Source organism: Coturnix japonica, chromosome 1, assembly GCF_001577835.2.
Source record: "Coturnix japonica isolate 7356 chromosome 1, Coturnix japonica 2.1, whole genome shotgun sequence".
NCBI lineage: Eukaryota > Metazoa > Chordata > Aves > Galliformes > Phasianidae > Coturnix > Coturnix japonica.
The window spans coordinates 52566797-52592347 of NC_029516.1; the positions used below are offsets into that span (position 1 = coordinate 52566797).

The 25551-nt window shown below is 42.4% G+C and overlaps 1 protein-coding gene across 5 annotated transcripts in view; it reads right to left on the reverse strand.

Annotated features, from left to right (window-relative positions):
- Window positions 1-24051, reverse strand: part of IQSEC3 (IQ motif and Sec7 domain ArfGEF 3) — a 100657-nt gene extending 76606 nt beyond the window's left edge. For 3 of the 5 annotated variants that reach the window (XM_015865782.2, XM_015865773.2, XM_015865766.2), the window contains exon 1: window positions 23270-24041. In XM_015865782.2, the coding sequence (XP_015721268.1) occupies window positions 23270-23778 (509 nt within the window). In that variant the 5' untranslated portion in view covers window positions 23779-24041. Of the gene's footprint in view, window positions 1-23269 lie in introns of all 5 variants that reach the window. The other 2 variants (XM_015865756.2, XM_032445420.1) reach the window with 2 other exon arrangements.
- Window positions 24052-25551: the final 1500 nt, after the last annotated feature.

Below are 25551 nucleotides of genomic sequence, written 5' to 3' on the forward strand. Positions count from 1 at the left end.
AAAGAGCAGCAGGAATGATCTCTGTGTTTAGTTATCTCATCTCTTGTCTTACATCATCCTCTCATGAGTGTGCCAGAAGGCCAAAAGGAGAGCTCCGATTGTCTTGTAGGACCAGCATAATGGGTTTTTTAGTTGTTGATACTACGTGTGGGAGACAGTAAGCTGCATTCCTGTGCTGCCTAATTCAGAGTGACTGGAGAGGAAAACCTTTGCTCTGAATCTGCAGGGACTTGAACCGATGTCTCTTTCCATTCTCAAATGAGCTTTGAATAAAAAAAAACTTACCTGCAAAATGCTGAACTTGATGTCAACTTCAGCCTCTATTTTTTCCTTATTCTTTTCACTGGTGAATTGTACTGTTGCATTTGGAATGTCACACCCATCTACAGATTTAATCATCAGAGCATATTTAAATAGAAAACAAATTATTAGTTTCTGCAGGAGACAAGCAGAACTGTCTCTCTGCTTTTGTGTTCTTTGAGCAATTCCTGACTCTTCTCAGGGTCTTTCTTTGTTTAACCTACAGGAGGACGCTTATTGGGGTAGGAAACCAAAGCAAAGTGCTGGCCCTGAGGCATTGCCTGTTGCCCTGAAGTATTTCGGCATGGCTGCCTGATTCAGCCTCTACTTTAATTTCTGATGTTGTCATGCCTTATATCTGTCTAAATTACAATATACTCTTGCATTAAAATGATATATAGAATTCAACTTCAAAAGCTGTCTCAGGAACCATCTCCCCTTTGTGACAACAATGCACAGGCCCACTCATTTCTCTGCTGTGCAAAGTGCTGTCAAACGTGTCCAGTTGTCGAGCACTAACTGCAGCAAAACTGTTCATCTTTCAAAGGCAGCAGACTTAAAGCTCTTTATAAATACCACTGGCAGACACCTCGTGCTACCCCCTGCAAGGAAAATGAGTAACACTCCTCTAGTCATACACAGGGAAGCTGAGGTAAAGTGAGGCAATTCAATTTGCCTGCTGTCTGTCGGTAGCACGAAGATACAACCTTTCTAATGCGTCAGTCCTGGTTTCTAAGCAATAGTCAAGGCTTCCTCTCAACTAAACAGCTCAAATTGCTGCAAAAGACTAAGTAGGAACCAGAAGAATTAATTTCAGAGGAGGAAGAAAGCAAAGAATACAACCGGTTATAGGGTGGGGAGTGGAGGGAAACATGTACTGATAAGAGAGAAACAACCTATGCTGAACTGCTAAAGCTTGCAGCTGTCAAATATAACCCTCCCATACTGCTTTCCCTTGCACTGTTTTGTAACAGTTTGCAAAGAAAAAGCCTTTAAAATGAACAGGAAACTTTCTAGTGAGCAGAGACAAGTCAATTCTGTCAATAGCCCACTTGGCCAGATGCTCCCCTTAAGGGTAATTGTTAAGTTCCTTTACTGTACAGCAGCCCCAAAGAACAGAGCTGAGCATTTTTCCCTGAAAAGAATGGCATGTGAACCCTGGTGCTCTTCTACATAGACTAAACTGTGGTCCCAAGAGACTATCTCAGAATCAGTGTGTCTGTTTGAACTAAGTATCATCCTCTCCAGCACAGCACAGCTGTAGATGGTACATAACCTGTCAATGGAATATTGAAAGAGCTCGCAGCACCAAAAAGGGAAACTCAACCTGAAGAGTGTAAATCTGGTTCTTCTGAGCAGGTCAAACCATTCATTGTAACTAGGGAAGGCAACAGGAAATGGGCTGTAATGGTCTCATAAACTCTAATAAACCAAAGGAATAGGAATAAACCTGGCCTGTATTGATTGGTTGATATTAATAGGCCAGTTTTAAATGTATTCTAACCAGCCTTCTCTCTGAAAGAGAACATACAGCCCCACTAACACAGCCAGAACATCTAGATATTTATCAGCACAACAAAAAAGCCGCACCACTAAAGCTCATAAAAAACTCACAGCAGCTGGCAAAACATCAGTCTGTATGTTAAGAGTAAAGAAATTGAGCACTTTTATGTCTTCCTATGGAGAAAGAACCCTCTTTTGACAAAAGAGGATATCTGAGAGGTGTCACTGGAATTACTTCCTCCAGTTTCTAGGACTATTTAATCAAAACAGTCTTCATCTCTCCTACTAGACAGCAAAAAGCAGATGGTGCATATGCACAAGGAAACTAGAGATAAAGGATATATCTAGAACTTACATGTATTTCATGGGGTCATTAAAAGTGGTAACTTTCCTCAAGACGCACATTAACAGTCTACAGGATTTTATGTAGCTTGTCTGTCTCCATTCAGATGGAAGGTTAATCAGAAGGTGGGAAGTGCAGCACAAGTAAGTTACTTAATTTGGGTTGATTTAGTAAAATAACCAGACCAAAAAGATACAGTATGCCCTAGCAAGCAACAATATCTCTCTCTTGCTAACTGGTTGTCACTAATAGGCACTGCATGCAAATCAAAAAGCAAAATGGAGAGCCAGCAAAAAGGGAAGCCTCAACCAGTCAACAGGAATAATTGCCAGCCAACTTTCATACAAACATTTGAGAAATTGTCTCTTTATCAAACATAAGCAAATAAAATGCAAGCCTCACGTAACAAGATTTATCCCCTCCTGGGATCAATCCTAACACACATTCCTCTTGTATGTTGAATTTCCCATATGAGGGAAAAACATGAGAGCAAATATCTATATGATGCATGCAGACTGGGAAGAAGTCTTTTTCCTTCTTCCATGTTGATCTAGCATTTAGGTTATAGAAGGTTTTTAACCTTTGCAGATTCCCACGGGTATGAATTCTTCTGGAGTGTGCCAGTAGGAAGGCCTACTTGCTATCACTGTGCTTATTCATATGCAATAGATAGGAGTTTTCAACACATTGTCACCAATCCTGAACACCAAATTCACATCACTGTTGTGCAGGCTTCCTTCTGCAGACTAATCTTGCTGCTTGGGAGTGCTTTCCAAGCTGAGGAGTATTGGCACACTTGAAATTTCAGCTAATCCCCTCTCAAAAGGCTTTGTTGCTATTCCTGGAATCACGAGTAGGAAGTTTTCTTGCTTTGTTAATGGGTACAATTAAAGGCAAAACTGTGCCTTTTTCTGACAGCTAACTCCAAAGATGCCATGACCAACGTCGCTTCCACTCAAAGCCAAAACAAGAAAAAGCAGTCAGGTTTTGGTCTGAATGACAGTACATCAAATGACAACTGGTCAGAAATTGCTCGAGTCCAAACTTCCTCCTGAAAATAAGTGCTTTTTTGGCACAGAAGAAACACTTATATATTTTCCGTGTTGGTCTACTTTTTTTTTAAAGGCCTTCCAAGTGAAATGGAAAATCTAGTAACAACCCAGTTTGCTCATTCTTGTGTGTCGCATTTTATTGTAAGACAGGTTCTCATGAGACCTTATCATACATTGAAAACATGTAGGTGGTTTCTTAGCCAGTTTTAGTGTTCATAAATATTCTTAAATGGTGCCAGAGAGAGAGTATAACAAATCCTTATGTTTCTGCTCAGTGGAAAGGGCTTCTGAATTCTAAGCTGTGCTACTTCCTACAGTGGAGATGCTATCCTCTTGGAGGTGCCATTCTTCTGATAGTGCCAAGCATAATTCCATCCTCATGGAATTGTTAAACAGAGTTCTATGAACACTGATTGACATGCAGCCATGCTTTCCATTTTGCTACAGGAACTTGAGAATAGGTTTCAAGAGCGCTAAAAAAATATCTTTTTTGTTATTAGTTGTGAATTTTCAAATTGAATGTATTGAGTTGCAATCAAAAATTTGATCCCATCTCTTTACCAGACCTTTGTAAGAAGCCCCATCTTACCACAGAGAGATCCCTTCCTTCACAATCCTTCCTTGTTCATGTCATGCTCACTTTTGGCAGAACATTGTGTTCCTCCATGCAGAAAAAAAATGGCATCCACTGACATTCATCATTGCTGTCTGAATGTTTATGCAGACCAAGCAGTGGCTGTGAGCACAGTGAAGCAGCGGGTGCTGCATTTCAGCAGTGGTGGCAGTGACAGTGGGTCACTTTAGCTGGTGCAGATCGTTATGAGTGCAGCATGCGGGCTCTTGTTCGTTGCTGATGAAAATGCATAGCTCATGATGGTGACTGTGTTGAAAAAGAGTGTTTTGTAGCTAAGAATTTGCTCTATTAAACAGTATTATTGTGCTGTTGTAGTTTCCATGGAAATAATTAGGAAGCATTACTTTTGGAGCAACCCAGGCAAGCCAAATGGTTGGATGCCCGTGATTTAGGGTTTCAAGTATGCCCAGGAGGATCTAAATACTCCTTTTCCATGATACTTTGGAAGACTCAACCTTTTTATCCCTTCATAGCGGATGGGAATGCTGTTCTTCAGATTTCAAACTAGATATTTATTGCTACCTAGTGAACTCCTGAGAAATGACTTTCTTTGCCTTGGAACTGAATTCTCTTTGAAACTAAGTGCTCATGTGACTAAGCCTTTTTGGGTAGGAACTGAAGACCTGTCCTGCTCGACTATATATAGACTGCAGGTAAACTAAGGATGATGATAGATTGCAGGTAACCACAGATGACTGAAGCATATGTTCAAAAACCAGTCGTCCTTTAAAGATGGCTGGTGTCCTTATGCTTATCCTACCATCTGAGACCAATAGTATGGGATGGATTATATGAGTATGTAAGAACAATTGTATTGCTTTAGCCCTTCTACAACTTTCTATGTGATAATTATTTTCCACTGTTTTCTGCATTTGTGACCAAATATGATAATATAAAGTTATCCCTTCATATGTGTTTGACAATTTAGTTTCCTTTCACCAGTACAAACTACAGCATAAGGAGTCTTTATAGAGGAAAAAATGTGAAATTACTGAGAATAAGTGCACACTGAGGCTCATCTAGTTCAAGACTAACATATGGAAATGCTTTAGGAGCAAAACCAGGCATTGCACCCATTGTATTCTTGCCACCTGCAAGAGTATGTTTCTCTCCTTTAAAAATAACTGAAGCGAGATCTTTGTATTTAGAACAATGAAATTCATAGCAAAATCAGAGTCAGGGTGACTCCAAAGCAAACAGACTGTGACAAGTTTCCACTGCAGTTTCTAGACTTCCTTCATGGAGTTCAAAAGGAGTCAGTTTAGCAATGCTCAATGGCCTACAGCTATGCTTCTTCAGGCTGCACTCATGTCAACTGTTATAAGCTAAGTGATTCAGTCTAGGCATACAGTTGGACTGAAGACTTCCAAGAAAAATGGAAGGGTGTGCTGCAGCAGGTGCTACTCTTCTAGCTGAGTCTTCACTGAATCAATGCCATGGCGCAAGGCTGTAAGATCCAGCACGCCCAGCAAGATGTAATGCCAAAATCACTTGAACTTCTGGTAAGACTAAATGGATACTTCTTTAGTTTCATGCTAGCGTGTCTGAACCTGGAGTCTTCTGTCAAATTTCATTTGGTTAATGGAAATCACTGGGGCTACGCCCATATGCACTGTATAATGGCCTGGTCTCACTTGGTTAGCCTAACACCTAACAACAGTTTTTGTGGAAGAAACAGTAACTCTGATCACAGAGGAGGGCTGCCCTCTGTCCCTGAGCCAGCTGTGTCTCAGTGGCAGGTAATGATCAGTCAGAGTACTTAGAATGTAGAAAGGTTCTGTAAATGGAAATTAATATTAATCTAGCTTGGAAACAAAGTACAGTGCCCCTCAGGGCAAGAAGGGAGTTCCAGTCTACAGCATTATTTGATGGAACTGATTCCAATTACAAATCCTCTGAACTCTTTAATTCAGACTCCTTTTTTCTAAGTGGGGGAACACACCTGAAAATCCTCATCAAGGCTGTGTATGGATTGACAAGTTTTTTTAGCTGCTTAAGCTAGCACTTCAGTGCAGGGTATGAATGCCAAGGACCTCTCTGATAAAATTCACTGTATGCAACTACCACAAATGAATGTAAATTGAATTGCACTGCAGTGTAAGAGCACTTGTGAGGAGCACACCAAAGCTCCACCTCTACTAGATCCCATTTAAGGGCTGACCACCACTAAGGCAGCATCTCTTTTTGGATTGCTTCTGTGTGGAGTTCCTGCAGCGGGCCATAACAGCAGGCCATCTTTGGCCTTTTCATGTGCCAAGTGCTCTGAACAAAATCATATGAATGTTTAGAAGAAAACCTTAGGTTCCTTAATCATGGTCCCCTGAGATAATCAGGATGGGGAGGTGGAGTTTGATTGTGTCTGTCACTGTTCTGCCTTTTTTTTTTGGGGGGGGGGGGGGGGGGGGGAAGGGGAGACTTTAAACCCAAAGCATTTGTTATGTTATTTAATGCAATTCCTCAGTCTCGTTACTTTAAACTGAGACAGAGGAGGTTTAGGTTAGATATTAAGAGGTAGTTTTTCACACAGAGGGTGGTGATGCACTGGAACAGGTTTCCCAAGGGGGTTGTGGATGCCCCATCCCTGGAGGCATTCAAGGCCAGGCTGGATGTGGCTCTGGGCAGCCTGGTCTGGTGGCTGGTGACCCTGCACATAGCAGGGGGTTGAAACTGGATGATCGTTATGGTCCTTTTCAACCCAGGCCATTCTATGATTCTGATACTTTCCAACATTCCTTCTTCCAATGGACACCATGGCTTACTTTCTAGGGTAATCAGCTTTTACTTACAACATCTTAATTCTGTAATAATTAAAGTGTATGTAATATTCTCAATTTCTTTCAGCATTGTTTCCAGGTTAAGGCTTTTGCTCTTTTGCTAGAAGCTGCAAGTCTGTCAGAAAGTGTTTTGTTGCCTGCAGTACAAATAGAGCAAAGTTCTGTGACTTTTTGTTGCTAGACATCTACTGCATGGCTGTTCCTGTCTACAAGGAACAAAAATCTGTGACTTTGTAAATGCTGATACTGAGACCTCCAAGAATCAGGATTAAATTAGTCTGCACTTAATTCCCTTTCCTTAGCCTTTCTATTGCTTATAAAGGCTCAGAAAGACCGTGGCAGCCTCAGCATCTCACAAAGGTCAAGAGGATGGCACTTACATTTATTGTTTGACCTCAAACAATATAAAAATTCTCTGTCTTTCTGGCTGCGAGATCTTATGGCCAATGGAAGACTCATAAGAAGAAAAACCTCCAAGGAGAATGACTGGAGAAGAAAATGAACAGAGAGAAACAAAAGTACAAGAGATGCATGGGGAGTGGTATTATAGGTTTTGGGCATCCCAATTCTGCCTTGCTAGTTGATTAAGTTATGTCTTTTAAATCAATCAAGGAAATGCTCCAATGAAGGATGAGGAATTGTTAATTATAAAAAGAGGTAGAACTTACAATCAGGGAGAAACTAAAAGAATTGTACAGCCTTATAGAGTTGAAATTCAGACACATCTGGAGGCTATTCTTCATAGGTGAAACTACAGACTTCTCCACTGATGGGCTCCATATGAAATACAATAGGCTATGTGGTAATTATGAGCCTCCAGGATCAAGCAATACTAGTACATTTGAGAATGGAAAACATTCTACATCACCCTTAGCTTTCCATGAAACAATAATGCTGGAATCTAAGCTCCACATGCTTCAGCAGTAAGGCCATCTGGCCCAGAAGCAGCGACTTTTGAAGTCTAAATGCCATTCTGATGAACATGTTGAGGTTTTGTTGACTCCCGGGTGGCATGCACCTCTGAAATGTAGTAAGTGATCAGTTGGTAGTAGTACTACTACTAGTAGTACAACGTCTTTTTGTTTTATTTTGTTTAATAAACCTAACCTTCTGCAGGAGAGGTCTATGTTGTTCTTTAACTTCCTTCACTAAAACATCTGCTGTCAGGTAGTGTTGGGTTTGGAGTGACTGCAAGATCTTTTACATAAGTTCACCTGCATAGATCACTGTCTTGAAACTCATTTGTCTTAACAAGTTCTTGTATCAATGCTCTCTTTATTAGTTCTCTTTGGGAAGGCTTTCAAGTTTGTCTCAAGACCCTTGATCTGTTAAAAAAGAAGACAATGATGACAAGTGAGTAACTATACTAAAAACGGGACATAACTAGACATCAACTGTAAATGCCATCTAGTGAAATGCAAGGCAAAATAACATATTTGGAGTTTTGCTCCTCTAGCATTTATAAAGGCTGTCTTCATACGACACCGGGTTTCTAATTCATACCTTCTTTCATCTCACAGTTTTTATTCAGCATTACTACCTTCTCCTTCTGTGTCAGATCTTTACAGAAAGGAACCTGCTAGGGTTTTTAGTCTTGACACCGTGTGTTGGGGAAGAAGTTAGTGATGGGGGATGAAAGTAGGGTAAAGTTAGGAAGTGTTTTGGCAATGATAATTTCCTTTGAGATTTTTTTTTTTAATGTATTAAAGAAAAATTAAATAGTGGAATGTTATATACAACATACTGTTGTATATATATATATACTGTTTTTTTCCAATAAACTTTAAAATAAGGAGTTAAAAGGAGAAGAAAGAATTCATGTTTTGAGTGTTTGAAAAATAAAAGTCTGTTGGGCCTAAAAAAGGCAAGTAATAATTTAAAAACAAAAAAATGTTTTTCTATGCATCTTTGCCTGCTTGTGATACAAGCAGAATGGGCATGAACTTTGAGATATGCAGCAGTGCACAGAACAGATGCTATGCCATTGGGACCCACGCCACGTCTATTACTACAGCCAATTGTTCTCTTACAAACAGGCACCACTGACTACAGTGCTACCCTTCTTCTTGTTTGCTTACTCAAGATAATTCTTAGTTAGCAATGCAGCCTCTATTTCTACTATATCTGAAATAGTCTTTCCTCTTAAGTCTTCAATCCACCTACTTAGAGTTTAATTATATCTGCATCTGTTTTCTGTGAGCCCAGCAGAACTTCAAGGACCTCTACTCTCCCCTCACTTGTATTTGTTCATGGCTATGGGCTTCCATTGAGTTGTTTTTCTTGTCTCCAATGGTTATTCTCCATTCGTGCCAAAATAAATCAAAGAGAAATTATGTACAAAGTGTCTAGGAGACATCTAAAAGAAAGAATATGAATAATTTTGTTCTTTGAATCTATAGTTACTCTGTAGAAAATCTGTTTCGAATACTGTTTGGGAGATGGCTCGATCTATCTTTTTCTTGAAAACCTGTTATTATGAAATTAATAACTAAAAGCATCAAAAGCCTTATTGAGATAATTGGTTCAGATTCTCCACAGTCAAATCCCCAAACAGGAAATGAAGGCATACCCAGAAACTCTGCACGAGAGAAATTCAGCAAGCCTTTAGACCCAGGAGATTTTCAGTTGACAATGGAATTGCTGCGCTTTCTCCACCGTCACAGTTATGATTTGGTGATCAACAGGGGGCATCAGAAAGTCTCAGGTGAATAGACTGTGTGTCAACATGCAGTTACATAAATGGGTGCAAGCATTCCCACTTGTGTGCCAGCACTGTACCATTAAAACAGCATTCCCATCTTGCAAATCAGGCAAGAAATATTCTCAGTGGATGGATTTGCTATTATTAACTAGAATATCTATTAGCAAATGAGGCAATTTCTCGCCTGGTGCCAGTGGAAGCCAAAAGGATGAAAAGACAAAGAACAGCTTGAACTGTTCAGAGAAAAGAAGTTCCCTGAGAAGCAGAACCTTAGAAAGCAAGAGGGATCGAGAAGGGTCAGGAGCAAGTAATCAACCCACACTTGTACTCATCATCATGATGGGCATGATGAAATTGAGATGTCACTTTTCTAGATTCATATCAAGTTCTCTTTTATCTAAGTTCATAAATATGAAGCTGAAGAACCTTTCCTGCTGTATTTGAGAAACCCTTTTTCATAATTTAGATGAATATCAGTGCTTAGGGAAGTGAAAGATTAATAGCAATGCTTGGTGCCAAGCTGAGTGCAGGCAAGGCTTCCCTTGTGCAGCTCTGCAGCCTCTCCTTACTTGGAGCCTATACCAGCCTACTCCTGAGCACCTGTGCAACTGCCAGTACAACCAAACTCTACTAGCACACACCTATCCATCCACACAGCTCTGCCCCATGCTGTTCAAGTCTTGCTCCTTCAAGCAATGTCTCACCAGTAGTGCTCATCATAAAGCACCTACCAGCCCTTTGCACAGCATACTGTCTTCACTTGAGTCCTGTAGTATCACTTCCTCCAATTCTGTTTCCTCCTCATATCGTAAACTTTACTTTGCAAATGAAGTTCTTGACCTGCACTGTCTCTCTACTTTTCTGGCTTAGCAGAGGCTGGTAGTAGTAATAGACAAAGTGTACTATTTCAGTTTAAATAAGAGCATCCCCTGCTATAGAGTTAGCATCAATAAATACATCTTAATGTTTGTGATGAAACAAAGCTGTGACTGCTGAGGATCTCACAGCACCAGCCAGACTGCATACTGCTCAGAAACAGTGGCATCCTTTAGCTCCATGGCCCGTGGTCTGACAGATCATTTTAAAATAGGCCACGTTTGCTTTTCATAGTATCAGTTCTCTGATATGCAACTATGGCTCTTTGTTTCATTTGATATCAGAAAAGACAGCATTTTGTTTGCCTCCTGAGCCCACCTGTTCTTTTAAAGCAGTCAGAAGTTTCTGAAGCTCAGCTACCTCTTGCTTAGAAATCTCCATTCAGTTCTTTCCTTCTTTTAGCACGAATTCCTTTCTGATTACACAGAGCTTCTTCTGAAGCTGTCTCTGGAGCATTCTCAGTACAGGTTCAAAATGTGGTCACTCACTCTTTGAAGCACAAAACTCAAGCCAAAAGAGCTATTTTTTTTTTCCTGCAGTCACGACCACAACACTAAACAAAACAGTCAAATGTAAGTTCTTATTAAAAAGTGACTGAGAAAATCTTTCTTTCAGTCCTTCCTTACCACTGATTTTGTTAATCCAGTGGGTTCCTGAAATCCATCTAAGTCTCCAGATGTAAAAACTGGCTGTATGTGAAACAAAGCACATCTCACTTGGATTACTACCCAGCTAGTCATGAGTGAATATATATGTTGAAATACTTTCACACTTCTCATTCCTTCAGACTTCGCCTCTCTGCACAGAGATGTATATCTAGAGGAAGATGTAGAAGGAAGATGTATTGCCTTGTGAATTAAGGTGTATTAGTTACATGCCACTTCACTCTACTGATTAGCTGTTCAGTACCTGCAGGCATGAAATGATGCCCATTCTCCCACCAGCTGCTATCCTGGAATCCAGTCACAGAAGTCTTCATCACAGCCTTGCTCCTGGCAGTGTTGTATCCTTATGCCATCATCACAATGCAACTGCCGTCTATATTACTGGCCTCTTGCATGAGAGCTGCAAAATGAAGGCATGAGGAGGAAAAATAAGATGTAACTGTCAGGAGAAAGATGTGGGCTGAGTAAGTCGGAATGAACAGGAGGTGCTGCCTGGAAGGAGCCAGTGAAGTTGGGAGAAGGGGCCCCAACTCTCTTCCTGGGGGCCAATTTCATTCCTGCCAGCATCTTTGCAAATGCTTCTGTTGCTATCAGGAGCCACACAGGTCCTGAATTTTGTGCATAATGTTAATAAATGGAGTAATGATATATTGGAAAAACAAAACCAAACAAATAGAGATGGAAGATAAAGAAAGGAGATTGAGGTCCTGATTCTATGTGGTACAGAGTCCTTTCAAATTGAGGAAATCAGTATATTCTTCCAGTGCATGCTGAGAGGAAAAAGTAACCAACATAAATAGCTCCTTGCTATTCAGAGAAAGGAATTCCAGAAAAATTCAATGCACATTCACATCCTGAAGGCATTCCTGCCCTTGTTCCAGTTCTCTCTCATCATCTCTTGTAAGACAAGATCCTGCCCAAAGAGACAGGAAGAGATAATCAAACTGAGCTAATGGAATACTGTTACCATCAAGCACCATACTTGATGGATTGGAGAAGGCAAATACTCTCCTTATTAGTGGAGATAAGAATCTCAGCCCAGAATCCATTAAGCCACATAGATTCTTCTTGCCTCATCCAAGGAGATACAACGTAACAAGACTTTGAGACTGTCTGCATGACTGTGGGAGGCTTTTCTTTTAGCTCCCATGAGAGGAATGATTGGGGTGTCTTCCACATGCTTCCGGAGCTGTCACACATCAACCAGACTGAAACTACAGAGACCATGGACTCTTAGCTTACCTACTTTTGTTACCCCACCCTATTCCTGGTAACCTGTAATGATTGATTGCTGCAAGAAACGAGATATGCTCCAGCAACTTAGGCAACCTTTTCAATCAGACACACTTTCTTGCTCAACTAGATACCTATGTAAACACTGCTGGATTTACACACAATGCGTATTCACAGCCCTGCCAACTTGAAACCATGTGTCTTAGTTCCTTATATTCAAGATTCAACTTTATCTCCAGCTCCCACTGCTCACTGTTTCTAATGTCTATATCTGACACCAATCATGAGTGGCTGTTAAGGATTTTTGGCCAAGCTCAAGACTGTTATCTGGGCAAAACTCTTCCTGATATCAAGCTGTCCAGAGAATGAATCAGATTTCAGTATTTAGGGCAATGTTATTTATGCCATAGAAGTGACCTCATAACATTTAACACTTCTTGTCCTGTTTGTCTCCTTCTTCCAAAGCACTACAGCTTACTTGACAGATCAGTGCCCTGAGACACAGGCTTTACTCTCAGCTTTGGATAGCCATGTGAACTCAAGCAAAACATTTTCCATCTTTTCATCCTCTTCTGTAAAAAGAACTGACTCTGTAAGCAGTAAAGGGTCTACTGATAAAAGAGTAATGCAGAAGAGTTAGTGGTATTATTATTACTTATTCTTGCATGGTCTTTCTATCATTCATCTTGCAGCAAGATCTTGTCACAGTGAGCAATGTGCTAGAAGAGAAGCTTACATAGTTGCTACTTGCTGCCATTTTAGAAATTGGTAAGAAAATACACTGACAGTATCCCACTTTCAAACAAGTACATTACTTCCCAAAGCACTATATAAAATCTGTATATGTGTGTATATGTGCTCATCTCTGAAATGCAGCTGTTTCTGGTATAAGATATGAGAGTTGGCCATTGCAGTTTGCAATGAAGCCTGCAGCAGAATGGCTCTGATTCCTTACTGTATTGTAAGTCATGTTGTCATTTGTGCTTGAGGTACTGGGATGTGAACTGTCCAGTGAGGATTTCCTAGCATCCCAAACAAATGTCAGAAAAGAGAAAATAACTTCACAAGGGGAAAACAATTAAGAATGTGCCCAGGTGTCAATTAGACAAAATCGTGAGAGGAAAATGATGACAGATTTCCATTGGCATGTGAACAGGAATAATACCCTTTATTGTTTGTGTGCACAGCCTGTGAAGGGACAGGGGTGGGTAAGGTCCCCAACATTGCCCTGAAAAGCAGGTGCTCACATCCCACAGTGTGAGAACTAGTCACACACACTCTGGGCTTACAGTAGCGTGTTCCTTCCTAGAGCACAGGAGTCACAGACTGGGAAGTTGCCTTCAACCAGTTAGTATCTGTTAAGTGTAATGTTCAGTATGTGTTGTTTATTATTAATTTCTCCTGAATAGGAAGCCTCATGAAAACAGAACAGAAACCCCTGTCATTCCTTCTCTCCCCCTACCAACATTAAAGTATCATTACAGTCATACATAAATGAACCAGGCATTTGAAAACTTGACGGCCTCCTCACGATAAGGTTTCTGGAGCTTCTGGTGCTCCTACATTCTAGTTTCTAGTGGGTCCTTTCTCCTTGCCCTTCTAACTCTGCCACGCTGCTGCCCTCTCTTCTGCTGGTTTATATCTCCCTGCACAGACAACCCCTGCAGAACCCAGAAGAGTGTTATATCTTACTCTACAACTACTGCAAGGAGTTGTAGATTATGTAGATGCAGGCATCCATGGTCCTGAGGCAACGCTTCAGACATGTTTTCAGGCTTGGGATTTGAAGATCAGGCTAATATGGACCTAAAACCAGCCTGAGGGTTGCCCATAGCAGTGTAGAGATGCAGTGTAGACTCCTCTATTCCTCTTCTCTTCCCTTGTCATTAGTTTTTCCTCTTCTACTGATTTCTAAAATAACTTGCTGAAAGAAAACAGAGTCTGATTCTTCTCTTAAAAAAAATAAGTAGATACTTTCTTTCACATTTGGGAGGATAAATATCTTTAAATATCTTGAGAATTATTTATTTATTTATGGCCAATGCTTTTTATCCATCAAACACACACTCTGGTATTCCCTGTCCTCTTGGCTGTATAAAAGCCATGCTAAAAGAGGTGACAGAGGTGGTACAGTAGTTACAGACAGAGCATGTCTACTGAAGTCAAATGTTTATGTATTCAGCTTGATAAACTCAATCCTTTCTTAGCAGGAACAAGGGACCAGCAGTGGATGTTGCTGCAGTGAACATGGAGATCAGTATTTTCCCAAATGAGTAATGAATTCTTGGGGGAAACATTACAGCCATTGGCTGTGCCATCCCAAATGATTGATACAGCAAGTATGTACAGAATCTGATAGACTAATAGCTAATTCAGACTGACTAGCCCCAGTAATAGGACATGAGGCAGTTCAAGAAGAACCATAATATCCAATGATATGTACAAGTGTTCTTTCTCATCTCATCAAGTTTGAAGCTACATAGTTAAGTGAGTTCAGCCACTTTCATTTAAGTGATAATAGAATCTGGCTCTTAGTCTTACCTGGACTACAAAACAGCACGAATTACTGATCAGAGCTATTCAGTCTACCTATCTTAGGAGTCTGACTGGATATAGATTTACTGGCATAAGACATTATACAAGAAAACTGCTTGAAGAGAGGTCTTTGGCATGAGAACCAAGGAATGACCAGGAAACAGAGATTCCTCAGACACCTTGCAAGTTCAGATGAAGTTTAGTAATCCAGTGTATGTGGGTATGAGTACAAGCCCTGAGCACAAATCCAGATACTCCATTACTGTGGTGAAGGGGGTCATATGAGTACCTAGGAAGACACAGGCAATTCACTGGTGTCCTACTGGGAATGGACTTGCAAATTAAAAGCCAGCAAACAAAGGAGAAGGACTTTGTGAGAATGCTGGAATGACTGTAAAGATGAAACTTTTCTTGGAACAGCCCCAGAGAGACAAAAACAGTATTTCCCTTTGGGGGGCTAAAACCAAGGAAGGACAGGCCCGAGCTTGGTTCCATAACTGAAGTAGGAGGAGAGGTCATAATCTCCATAAATCTGGAGAGGTCTTTTGGAAAATGCCACCACGTATGAAGTCCACTAAGGACCTCAGGGCCACAGAGGTAGTGTTCATGCATGCTCAGCAGCAAGAAGATACAGAATGCTGAGGCTGAAGGAGGTACTGTCAGAACAACTCTCTCACTGGACCAGAATAGTGTGAATCACTTTGGAGAACTGCCTGGAAATCTACATGACAGAGACAAACAGATTGACAGTGAGGTCCTGAATGTTAATAGAAAGTTCAGAATTTGAAGAAGAAACATCCAAGTATAGAAAGCCTGAAGAAATCCCCAAGACTCCTTAAGATTCATAATATTCTAAGTGTCAGTTTTGTACTAGACTTGAGAAAGATGTAGATGCTTTAGTGTGTTTCAGCAAACATAAATCAAACTATTTGGTAGCAACTGTCTCAAAAGCAGCTTACATCCATGTAAATATTGGCAGGTGGATTAAAATGATCCACCAGCTTCATTTGCAAATCTCCATTTGGCAATGGTAGATCTCCACCTAGATGCCCATTGGATTCCTACAGTAATTTCCCAATTCTTTGTAACTTTAATATTCCAAGACTTTCAAAAGGCATACACAAAACACTAGCTCTGTAAAAGGGTCACAAGTTTGGAGTGGGCTGTCTGGCCACTTTGAAATAGTTGTAAGCTAATTTCAAAACAATTATCTGGGCTGGGGTTTTACTGCCTGGATTCCACAGCAAAATATGTTTTCTGGGACCATATATTTTATTTTTCCTTTCAAGGTATGTACCTTTAACTTTCTGTGTGTATGTGTGTGTGTGCATTAGTTCCTACTTTGTAACTAAGCCAGGTTTGAGTGAATAACAGTGATCTCAGATGGGGTGGAAGGAAGAGAACTTTGTAGTTTTCATTGTGGAAAAGGATTCAGAGTGAACTGAACTCATTACATAGAAGTGTCAATGTTGGAGACAGATGTTACAAAAGCCTCAGCACCAGGAGAAACTTAGATCAGACCTCACATCTTGTCAAGCACTGGAAAACATCACCATGACACAGGACTTTTGCAAGCCAAGCTTCATTAGCTCTGCAGCTCACCGACCCCCCGGTCCTCACCTAAAAGAGGGCAGAAAGGACAAGCTTTGTCATTTTTTCTTCTTTCAGAAGCAGCTCCATCTCCCCAAAACATCCCTGCTCAGATGTGACTAATCACGGAAAATATTGATCCCGTCCTATCCCTGTCAGAAAGTTGTAACTTCAGAGTACATGAAAATAACAGCCGATCAATGAACACAATCTTAGCAAAGGCAATAAAAATAATACCTGAATAAGAAGCAGACTGTGGGTTCATGCACAAAATAGAGTACAGGGAAACAACAACAACACATTATAAAATAGAACAAATATATCTTTATAATCCTGTAGTACCAAAGCTCTGACCTTAAATTAAAATACCGTGAGAAGACATTGTAAACCTATTACATGGAGAATCAGAATGTTGCTTTATGGCTTTCTCATTGTTCAACGCCATCTCTGCGATGAGTCGCTATTGCTATTGTCAACACTCATTTACACTAGCGGAGGCATGTGTATTTGTGTGTGAGGACAGATACACAAAATCTGGTACAGATCCTCAGGTGATGTAAATTCCCATGGCTGTACTGACGTCAGCAAAGATACACTGATTTCCTCCAGCTGACAATTTGCCTTTCTATATGTAAAAAGCACAGAAGCTGGGTGCTGCTTCAACTTTGCTCTTAGAAACGTTAGACAAACGCTCATGCAAATGCATTCCATCTCATACGTGCAAATATACGTATTGCCTTGCGGTACACATTCAAACAGCAGTGGGAGATTTATGCTTCCTCCTATGCTGAAATGTATAAAAAGGACTGCTCCGGACCTGTCTGCCCACTGCTATCTGTAACAATATATCCCCAGCTGCTATGCTACAGATCTTAAAATATACAGAGATGAAAGGGACAGTCCAGCATCAGAAGTCTGTTAAAAATATATTAGGAGGAATTGAACTTTGATTTTAAGACTGCTCTCACCAAGAGATCTTTCTGCCTCTTAAACAGAGCCATTGAGCAGAACAAATCCAATAGAAAACACTCTCATTTTCTTACCTAGAGCTTAACTAAATGAAATTACAATCTGCAGTATAGATGAATACAAGAATATTACTAGTTTGTTTCAGGATACCCTTCTCTGGGAGAAAAAATTACATATAATTTCTAAAAATTGCATGAAAAAGAAAGGGGAAAAAAAGTCCCATTTCAGGCTCTGTCTCCACAAATGACTCTTTTCTCATTTGCTCATGTGCCCTTACATGGTTCTATGGAACACAGCCCAAGTAATGATCAGAGGCTATAGGTAAGTTGTGGCAAGTGAAATATTTTCCATCTGTTTCGCAGAGGAATATTTCTGGCTATCTATAATGTTTTTCAAAGGGAGAAATAACAAAAGGTTTCACTCCAGAGAATGAAGGGGGGGGGGGGGAAGAGAGAGAGAAAGAAAGAAAACATTGCTGAGAAATAGAAGGGGCAGTGTGGGGAAGCAACAAAACAATTAACGGGAAAATAACAGCAAAAGCAGAGGGTGTATAAACCCTAGGTACAGAAAGATTAACTCTTTTAAAAGACTTTATTTAAAAACTCTTCTTTACAGTTTCCACTTTTATCTCAGGGCAGGACAAATAAAATCTAGAAGGTCAAGATAGGGAAATCGCTACAATTAAACACATCGTTTTGTCCACAGGTGCTTTGCATGCCTAAATACACTTTGCTTTATCAGGTAAGCAGTTATTTTGAATGAGAGAGAAAGCAAAAACTAAACAAAACCCAAAGTGCTGGGTGACAAGGTCAGCTCTGGTGTCATCGGAGGACTAGAAAGGCATCCCAAGATTACCGCAGCTTACTCTGAGTAAAAGTGCATATAATTTCACGTATGAAATAGGTGGGGATGTGTACTATGCCTCACATAAATAGTCACTTGCTGTATGCATGAACTATGTACAATGCCCAAACTGTGTATTCCTATGTGCACGTCGTTTTGTGAAGGACATGGAAGCATCGGTCGCTCATTGCAGTCTGAGAATGGGTGTTCTTCCACTCTGTATGTGCTACACAGTATGGAACAACCCACCTAACAGTCACCTGGCACTGAGTCCCTGTCAGGAATTCTCAAGGGCATTTTTAAAACCTATTCATTTGGGGTATGTTCCCTTTCATAAAATTCCCAAACAGTCATGCAAGAGTTCTTCTGGCGGCTAACAGTGTTGCCATGTGAGTCTGTTGCTCCTGAAGTCCGTCTACAAGCCTTAACCTTGGATCTGCCTCAGAAGTGACACCAAGTTGGACAATACAGTTGGACACAGGTGTGTTCAAACCATAAAGAAAGTCTTTGTCTGATTACCATGTGAATGGAACCAATACAAATGCATCCTAAAATGGGACACATTCACATTCACAGAATCAACTTTCTTTTTTTCCTCTTGTTGTGATCTTTATTTCAGCCTCATCTAAGCAGGGCTTTAGCGCATTTGTAGCTACGCCAATGTAAACCTCTGTCATTTGAAAACAGCTTCCAGCAACGTACTCCAAAAAACTTTTGATGGCGGAAACTGTGCATCGCTCATACAGATCTGCAGAACCCAGAGCAGCACCAATGGAACTATTTCTGCTGTGTGAAACCTCAGGGGAACTGAACTCTGAAATAGGCTGGGGGAAATACGAGTATAAAGAATGAAAGCAATGAGCAAATCACCCAGAGTGAAGGGAATGGGTATCTGGGGGTATGGACACAATTCAGAGTTCCTCTGTCCTTTCCTTCTTTTCTTTTCTTTTTTTTTCTTTTTATCTTCTTTTGTTTTTCCTGGTGCAATGCGCAAATATAGCAAAATATGTTAATAGTAAGCCATAATATTTACAGTTATTGTTAGTATCCATTGAAATCAGTGGGATTTTGTCTAATGCCTTTACCCTGGAGATAATCCATAGAATAGAACATTAATGCATAGTTAAAAGGAAAAAATTATGGAAAGCAGCACCTCTGAATATGCAACATCTTCAGTTTAAAGTTACATAATTGAGCTTTTGAAATTAAACAAAAATATAGCAAACAGCCTCAGACCACAAAACAAACTAAGTGAGCCTAACATTGTTTTCTAAAATGTGTCTCTCTACTGAGATAAACAATACTATCCTATCCCAACACAAAATGAAATAGAACGGGTTTCAACCTAATGCAAATGCATACGAGCTGTAAGACCTCTGGGAAACACTGTAGAAATATTCCTCTAAGAGTTTTGAGAGTTTGTTTTGCATGAGGAGATGATCTTATAGAGCAAACACAGACTAATAGTTTAAAGGAAGTATTTAGCTTCTTTATGTTGTACTCTTTCTACACCTTGTTTTCAGCATTGGTGACATAGTTGAGAGAAGACCTGCAATGCTATGCAGAATGCTCATAAATTGCATCTGCGCCCTTCAGTGGAAAAAACTATAATGGAATACTGGCTATAATTGTAATTGAATTAATCAAAGTGAGTTTTGCAGATAATGCACAGGCTTAAAATCCAAAGTGCTTCCATAGGCAGAGTTCCTATGGAGAGAGTTTCACTGACAAAAAAGACTGCAGGATTCGGGCCATTTAGAGTCAGTGTGCTAAATTCAGGCCTGTGGCACTTCTCTGATACTCGGTGACTGGCAATGAGGATTGGAAAGGAAGGCAGTTTCCTGATAAAGACAGGAAGGAACATTTATACTCACATTTGACGATACTTCGGGATGGTCCCTTAAGACAAGAGGCTGCCTAGTAAGAGTGATCTAAGCTATGTAAATTTGGCAACCTGTATTTCTGAAGCAAAACATTCCATGACGAATGACCTTATTTTTTTGTTTTTAAAGCTGTGAGGTGCTTATGCAATAGATTCCTAAGGTAGAAAGAGACAGATGCCGTGGAATAATAATCAGCCTAATTCTTGCTGAGGATCTCTGCAAAACCTTTCCGCTTGTCTCTCCTTTCATAGGTAAGCTCCGTGCCGCCGCTCGCACGCAATATGCAGCAACAATTAGTGAGCCTCTGCAAAACTGAGGAATTCTTCTCTTATGGAGGATGATTTATGTTTTTTCCTCTTTAAAAATGCGTTTAAACAGCAACCACTTATTGAAGAAATCTAATCATGAAAATAAGACTCAACTTTTCCTTAAAAGAAGAGAAACCTCTGTCGTGGCTTTTTCTTGTGAGCACCTTACAGAAGACTGCCCTACTTGACATGAATTGTCACGCGTGCCCAAAAGCTCAGCTCTTCACTTCCATCCAAAGCTTAAGGTGAGCTGGGCTGCATAAATAGCTCAGTCTTAGCTCAAAATGAGCAAAATCCCTGGGCTGTGTCTGAAGTGAGAAGGGGCATCACTAGGACATTCAAACACGCTGACCAGACACCTCTGTTTTGTGATGCAGAGGAAATTCCATTACAGACTGGCACTGCCTGGGTGCTGCTTTTGCCACTAATTTCAGCCGCTGCATCTCATCAGGTTAAAATATAATTTCTGTTTAGAGTGGCCATTTTCTGTAGCAAACAGGCAGTTCCTGTGCTCTAGGCTAAGGTGAAAAAATAGAGCACATTGAATTTCAGGGGAAAAAAAATCATACAGGGTAAAAAAAAACATGTTCATATTTTAGGGAAGAAGGAAGGGAGCGCAGATACCTAATCTGTGTAAGCATCAACATATGTGTCCCCTGCTGTCACACAGAATCCGAAATACAACTCTCAGGTTGGCCAGCTGGATCACAAGGGACACTGGGCATGCTTTCAAATAGGCGGTGAAAGATCCTCCACCTCTAAGTTGCGGTTAAGTTAGATTTTGTGGTCTCTTTGATTTCCTTCTAACAGTCTGAGATGAGAGAGGATGAAACTCAGTAAACACAGTCAATGGGGAAAAGAAAGAAACATGCAGGAGTGAGAAATGTGGACTGCTCTGCACCTCTCAGATTTGCTTTTCTACACAAAGATTTTGGTATGCCTAAGCTATAGAAGGAAACAGAAGCAGTCTATTTTAATCTTCCTGAGTGAAGAGTGCTGCAGGGATTGCTCTGTTATCCCCAGCACAAAAAGGATACATCTATCTATCTATCTATCTATCTATCTATCTATCTATCTATCTATCTATCTATCTATCCATCTATTTGTCTTTCTACCTATCTATCTATCTATCTATCTATCTATCTATCTATCTATCCATCTTTCTACCTTTCTATCTACCTACCTACCTATCTACATATCTACCTGTCTATCTATTTATCTACCTATCACTCCATCTATCTATCTATCTATCTATCTATCTATCTATCTATCTATCTGTCTATCTATCTATCATACAGATTACGGTATGAAACATCAGCAATCAACAGTGTTCTTAGTGCACATCTCTGTGCCTCTGGATATGAAGGAAAGGTCTGTGATTCTTCCCTCAGTCAAATCCCACCACAAAAATCTCAGATAAGGAGGTATTTAGACTCATGCACAAAAATTGATTCTTCAATCTGCCTAATGACGTATGTTAGAAACTCTGTTCAGAAGAAACAAAAGCTGTTGTTGATATGATGTTTCTAACAGAGCTTTCACTGCAGAGATTCACTATTTAAGAACCAATTAGGTCGATAATGCATTTTTACACGGGTTTCTTAACAGTGTTGACTTGAGTGACTTAAACTAATCTATTCTGGATTTACAGCAGTTGGCACGAGCTCTGGATCTGGCCCCATGCTGTGTCTTTTTAAAACTTCATTCATTGCATGCTAAATAAATAAGGGCCAGATCCTGCAAATGCAAATACTTGCACCTATCTCAACATTCTCTGTATTAATCAGAACATTCCCTTTATGTAGTGATTGCGACATTGATTCATCACAGTGCAGTATTTTAGGAGCACGGATCTGTCTTTTGGGATTCAAGTGTGCCTCCGCTGCACATAATCCTTTAATAGTATTTCCTCAATAGTAATTTCTCCCATGATTTTCACAGAATCATGTGAGAGAGGCTCTGCTTTTTTGAAGTGCTTTAACTCCACTCAGCACCTGCTGAAAATCCAGCTCCATGTCGTAGTTGCGCTTCTGCATTCAAAGCCAATATGAGAGAGAAGGGGGCCTTTCATTTAAAGTGTCAAAAGAGATACAGGAAACATTTTGCTCTATACATAGTGCTGCATACCTTATTTGTTTTTTATGTGTCTACAAGCAAAGCAATAAGGCTTATTCTAGGAAAGAAACATCAATCTAGTTTTAATACTTACTTCAGCTTCTTTCTTATGTAAAAGAAGCCACATCAGAGACTGCTCTCCTTCTATTCCTAACTTCACTCCCTGGATTCAAGTAGAATACATTCCCCTGCTTTGAAAGTGCCTCGATGTAGCCCAGTACAGCTGTAATTACCAGCTGGTGAACCGATGGCACATAGTGGATGTGTAACCCAAGAAAATGTGACTCTCCCATAGTAGCTTCTTCCACCGGCTATCAGCAGGAATGCTCATCCTTGTTTACTAGACACGCATGCACAGGGACCATTATCAGTATTCAGCTCTAGTAGAAGCTTTCTTCACTGGAAAGACCAGCAAAAATACTTTGTCCTTTTGAGAAGCTGGATCAGTATCAGGTGCCGCTCACCGAAAATATATACATTAAGGCAACAGACACAGAAGTGTGAGATGCATCGTATACGTCAAACACACCAACAGCATCTGTATCTCTCTGAACCCACACACATCACGTGCAGCATAATGCATACCCGAGACCCTTGCATAGTGAGGGCAGGAAATCCCAGCTCTCGGGATGGAGTGGGGATTTTCCTTCCCGGGATGAAGGCTTTTTGACAGGTAACGGTGACTTAAGGCAAACAGAAGCCGCTGTCCTTAGCAAAGCTTCTCACCGCCCGGGCTGCACCGTGCTCACCTCCTCAGCGACCGATTTATTTATGACAGTCAATGAGGGCACGGTGCTGTGTGTGAGCAGCGCGGGTGAGCGGCCCGCAGACACCCCCAACCGCACACGGCAGCGGCGCCCGGCTCCGATCCGCTCTCTGCCCTCTCTCCCACGGAGGGATTCCCCCCCCACCCACCCACCGCCCCCTCTCCCCTTCCTCACTCACTCAGGTCTCCGGCTCAGGATGCCTTTCCCGATGGCCTGGGGGGCCTTGTGCTGGAGCAGAGCGGAGCAGCAGCTCTTCTCCCTGCCGTCCTTCTCGGCGGGGTGCTGGTGGGGCTGCGCAGCGGGATGCTGGTGCCCGGCGGCCCGGCTCGGCCCCGCGCTCGCCGCTTTGCCCGCGGGTTGCGGCGCCGGGAGCTGTTGGTGGTGCTGGAGCGGCGCCGGGAGCTGTTGGTGGTGCTGGAGCGGCTCGGGCTGGCCCGGCGGCGGCGGCGGGGGCTGCTCGGCCGGAGGGCCCGGGGGCGGCGCGGGGGCGGCGGGGGACTCGGCGGTGGCCGGCTGCTGCTGCCCGCGGAGGTTGCGGTTCTCGGTGCTCAGCTCGTCCAGCCGCCTCTCCAGCTCGTCGATGCGCTGCCGCTGGGTGTGGATGAGGCTCTGCTGGTTCTGCACGATGGCGGTGAGCTCCTTCAGGTAGAGCACGGCGCGCACCGGGTTCTCCAGCAGGCTCTCCATGCCCCGGCTGCCGGACCGGGCCCCTCTGCCCGGCTGCCGGCGCACCGGCGAGAGCGGCGCGGGTTGCGGGGAGGCGCCTGGCCGCCCCACGCGCGCTCACGCACACACACACACACACACACACACACTCACTCACACACTCTCGCTCGTGCCCGTCTAACAGACGGGGCCAGTGCACGGGCACGCGCGACCAGCGGCCGCTCGCTCACAGCGGCCGCTCGCTCCGCGCCTGCCCCGGCCCCCACGCGCCACGCACGGCGAGAACGGGGGAAGGAGAGAGGGAAGAAAGGGGAGGGCTCTGCCGCCAAGACCCCGCCCCGCCCCTTCGCGCAAGCGCAGGGGGGCGGGGGGATATAGGAGGTGGGGGTCCCGGTGAGGTGCGCAGGTTGGTTGCAGCGTCTTGTGCCCCCCCCGAGCGGCATCTGTAGATGTTGCTTTGATGCTTGCTGTTGTTTTTTTTTCCCGTCGTGCTTAAGTGTCTAGAATGATTTGGGTTGGTTTTGTCTGCCCAACGCTCGTGTGTTCTTTTGCTTATCTTGTTAGCGTGCAGAAGGCAGGGCCAAAGCTGAACCTAGGGAGATAAATGTTGGAAACATCTGCTGCATCCTCATACATAGAGTCATAGGATCACCACAGTTGCAGAATACCTCCAAGATCATCCAGGCCAACCACCCTCCTATCACCAGTATTTTCCACTAACCACGTCCCTCGGTACAACATCCACACACTTCATGAACACCTCCACGGACTGCACCATGTCCCTGGGCAGCCTGTTGCAGCACCTGACCACTCTTGTATTGGAAGTACTTCCTAACATCCAACCTGAATCTCCCCTGGCACAACTTGAAGCCATTCTCTCTCATCCTACTGCTAGTTACATGGGAGAAGAGGCCAACAGCACCTCATCCTGTAGAGAGTGATAACATCCCCCCTGAGACTGCTTCAGGCTAAATAACCCCAGCTCTCTCAGTCACTTCGCAAAAGCCCTGTGCTCCATACCCCTCACAGCTTTACTGCCCTTCTCTGGACACACTCCAGGGCCTCAGTGTCTTTCTTGTATTGAGGAGCCCAAAACTGAACACAGCACTTGGGGTGCAGCCTTGCCAGTGCTGAATACAGAGAGATGGTCACTTTCCTGCTCCTGCTGGCTGCGCTATTTCTGATGCAAGCCAGGATGCCATTGGCCTCCTTGGCCACTTGGGCACACTGCTGGCTCATGTTCAGCTGAGTGCTGACCAGCACCCCCAGGTCTATTTCTTCTGCAGTCTTCCAGCCACTCTGCCCCAAGCCTGTAGGATTTCTTGGGGTTGCTGTGGCCAAAGTGCAGGACCTGCCACTTGGTCTTGAACTTCATTCCATTGGCCATAGCCCAGCTATTCAGCCTGTCCAGATCCCTCTGTTGGACCTTTCTTCACCTAGGCAAATCGTCATTCCTCCCAGGTTGGTGTCTCCTACAAACTTACTGAGGGTATGCTCAATGCCCTCATCTAGGTCATCAATAAAACCTGAGCAGGACAGGCCCTCATACTAACCCCTGTAAAACACCACTTGTGACTGTTTGCCAGTCGGATTTAACTCCATTCACCACCAGTATCTTAGCCTGACAATCCAGGCAGTTCTTGACCCAGCAAAGAGTGTACCTGTCCAAGCCATAGGATGCCAGCTTCACCAGGAGGTTGGCCACTCTTCGGTCTCCACCAGCTTCTTAAGAAGAGAACAAGACTCCATGTGGAGTTCTCCTTTGGCACACAGGGCTGTGGGTCAGACAAGAGA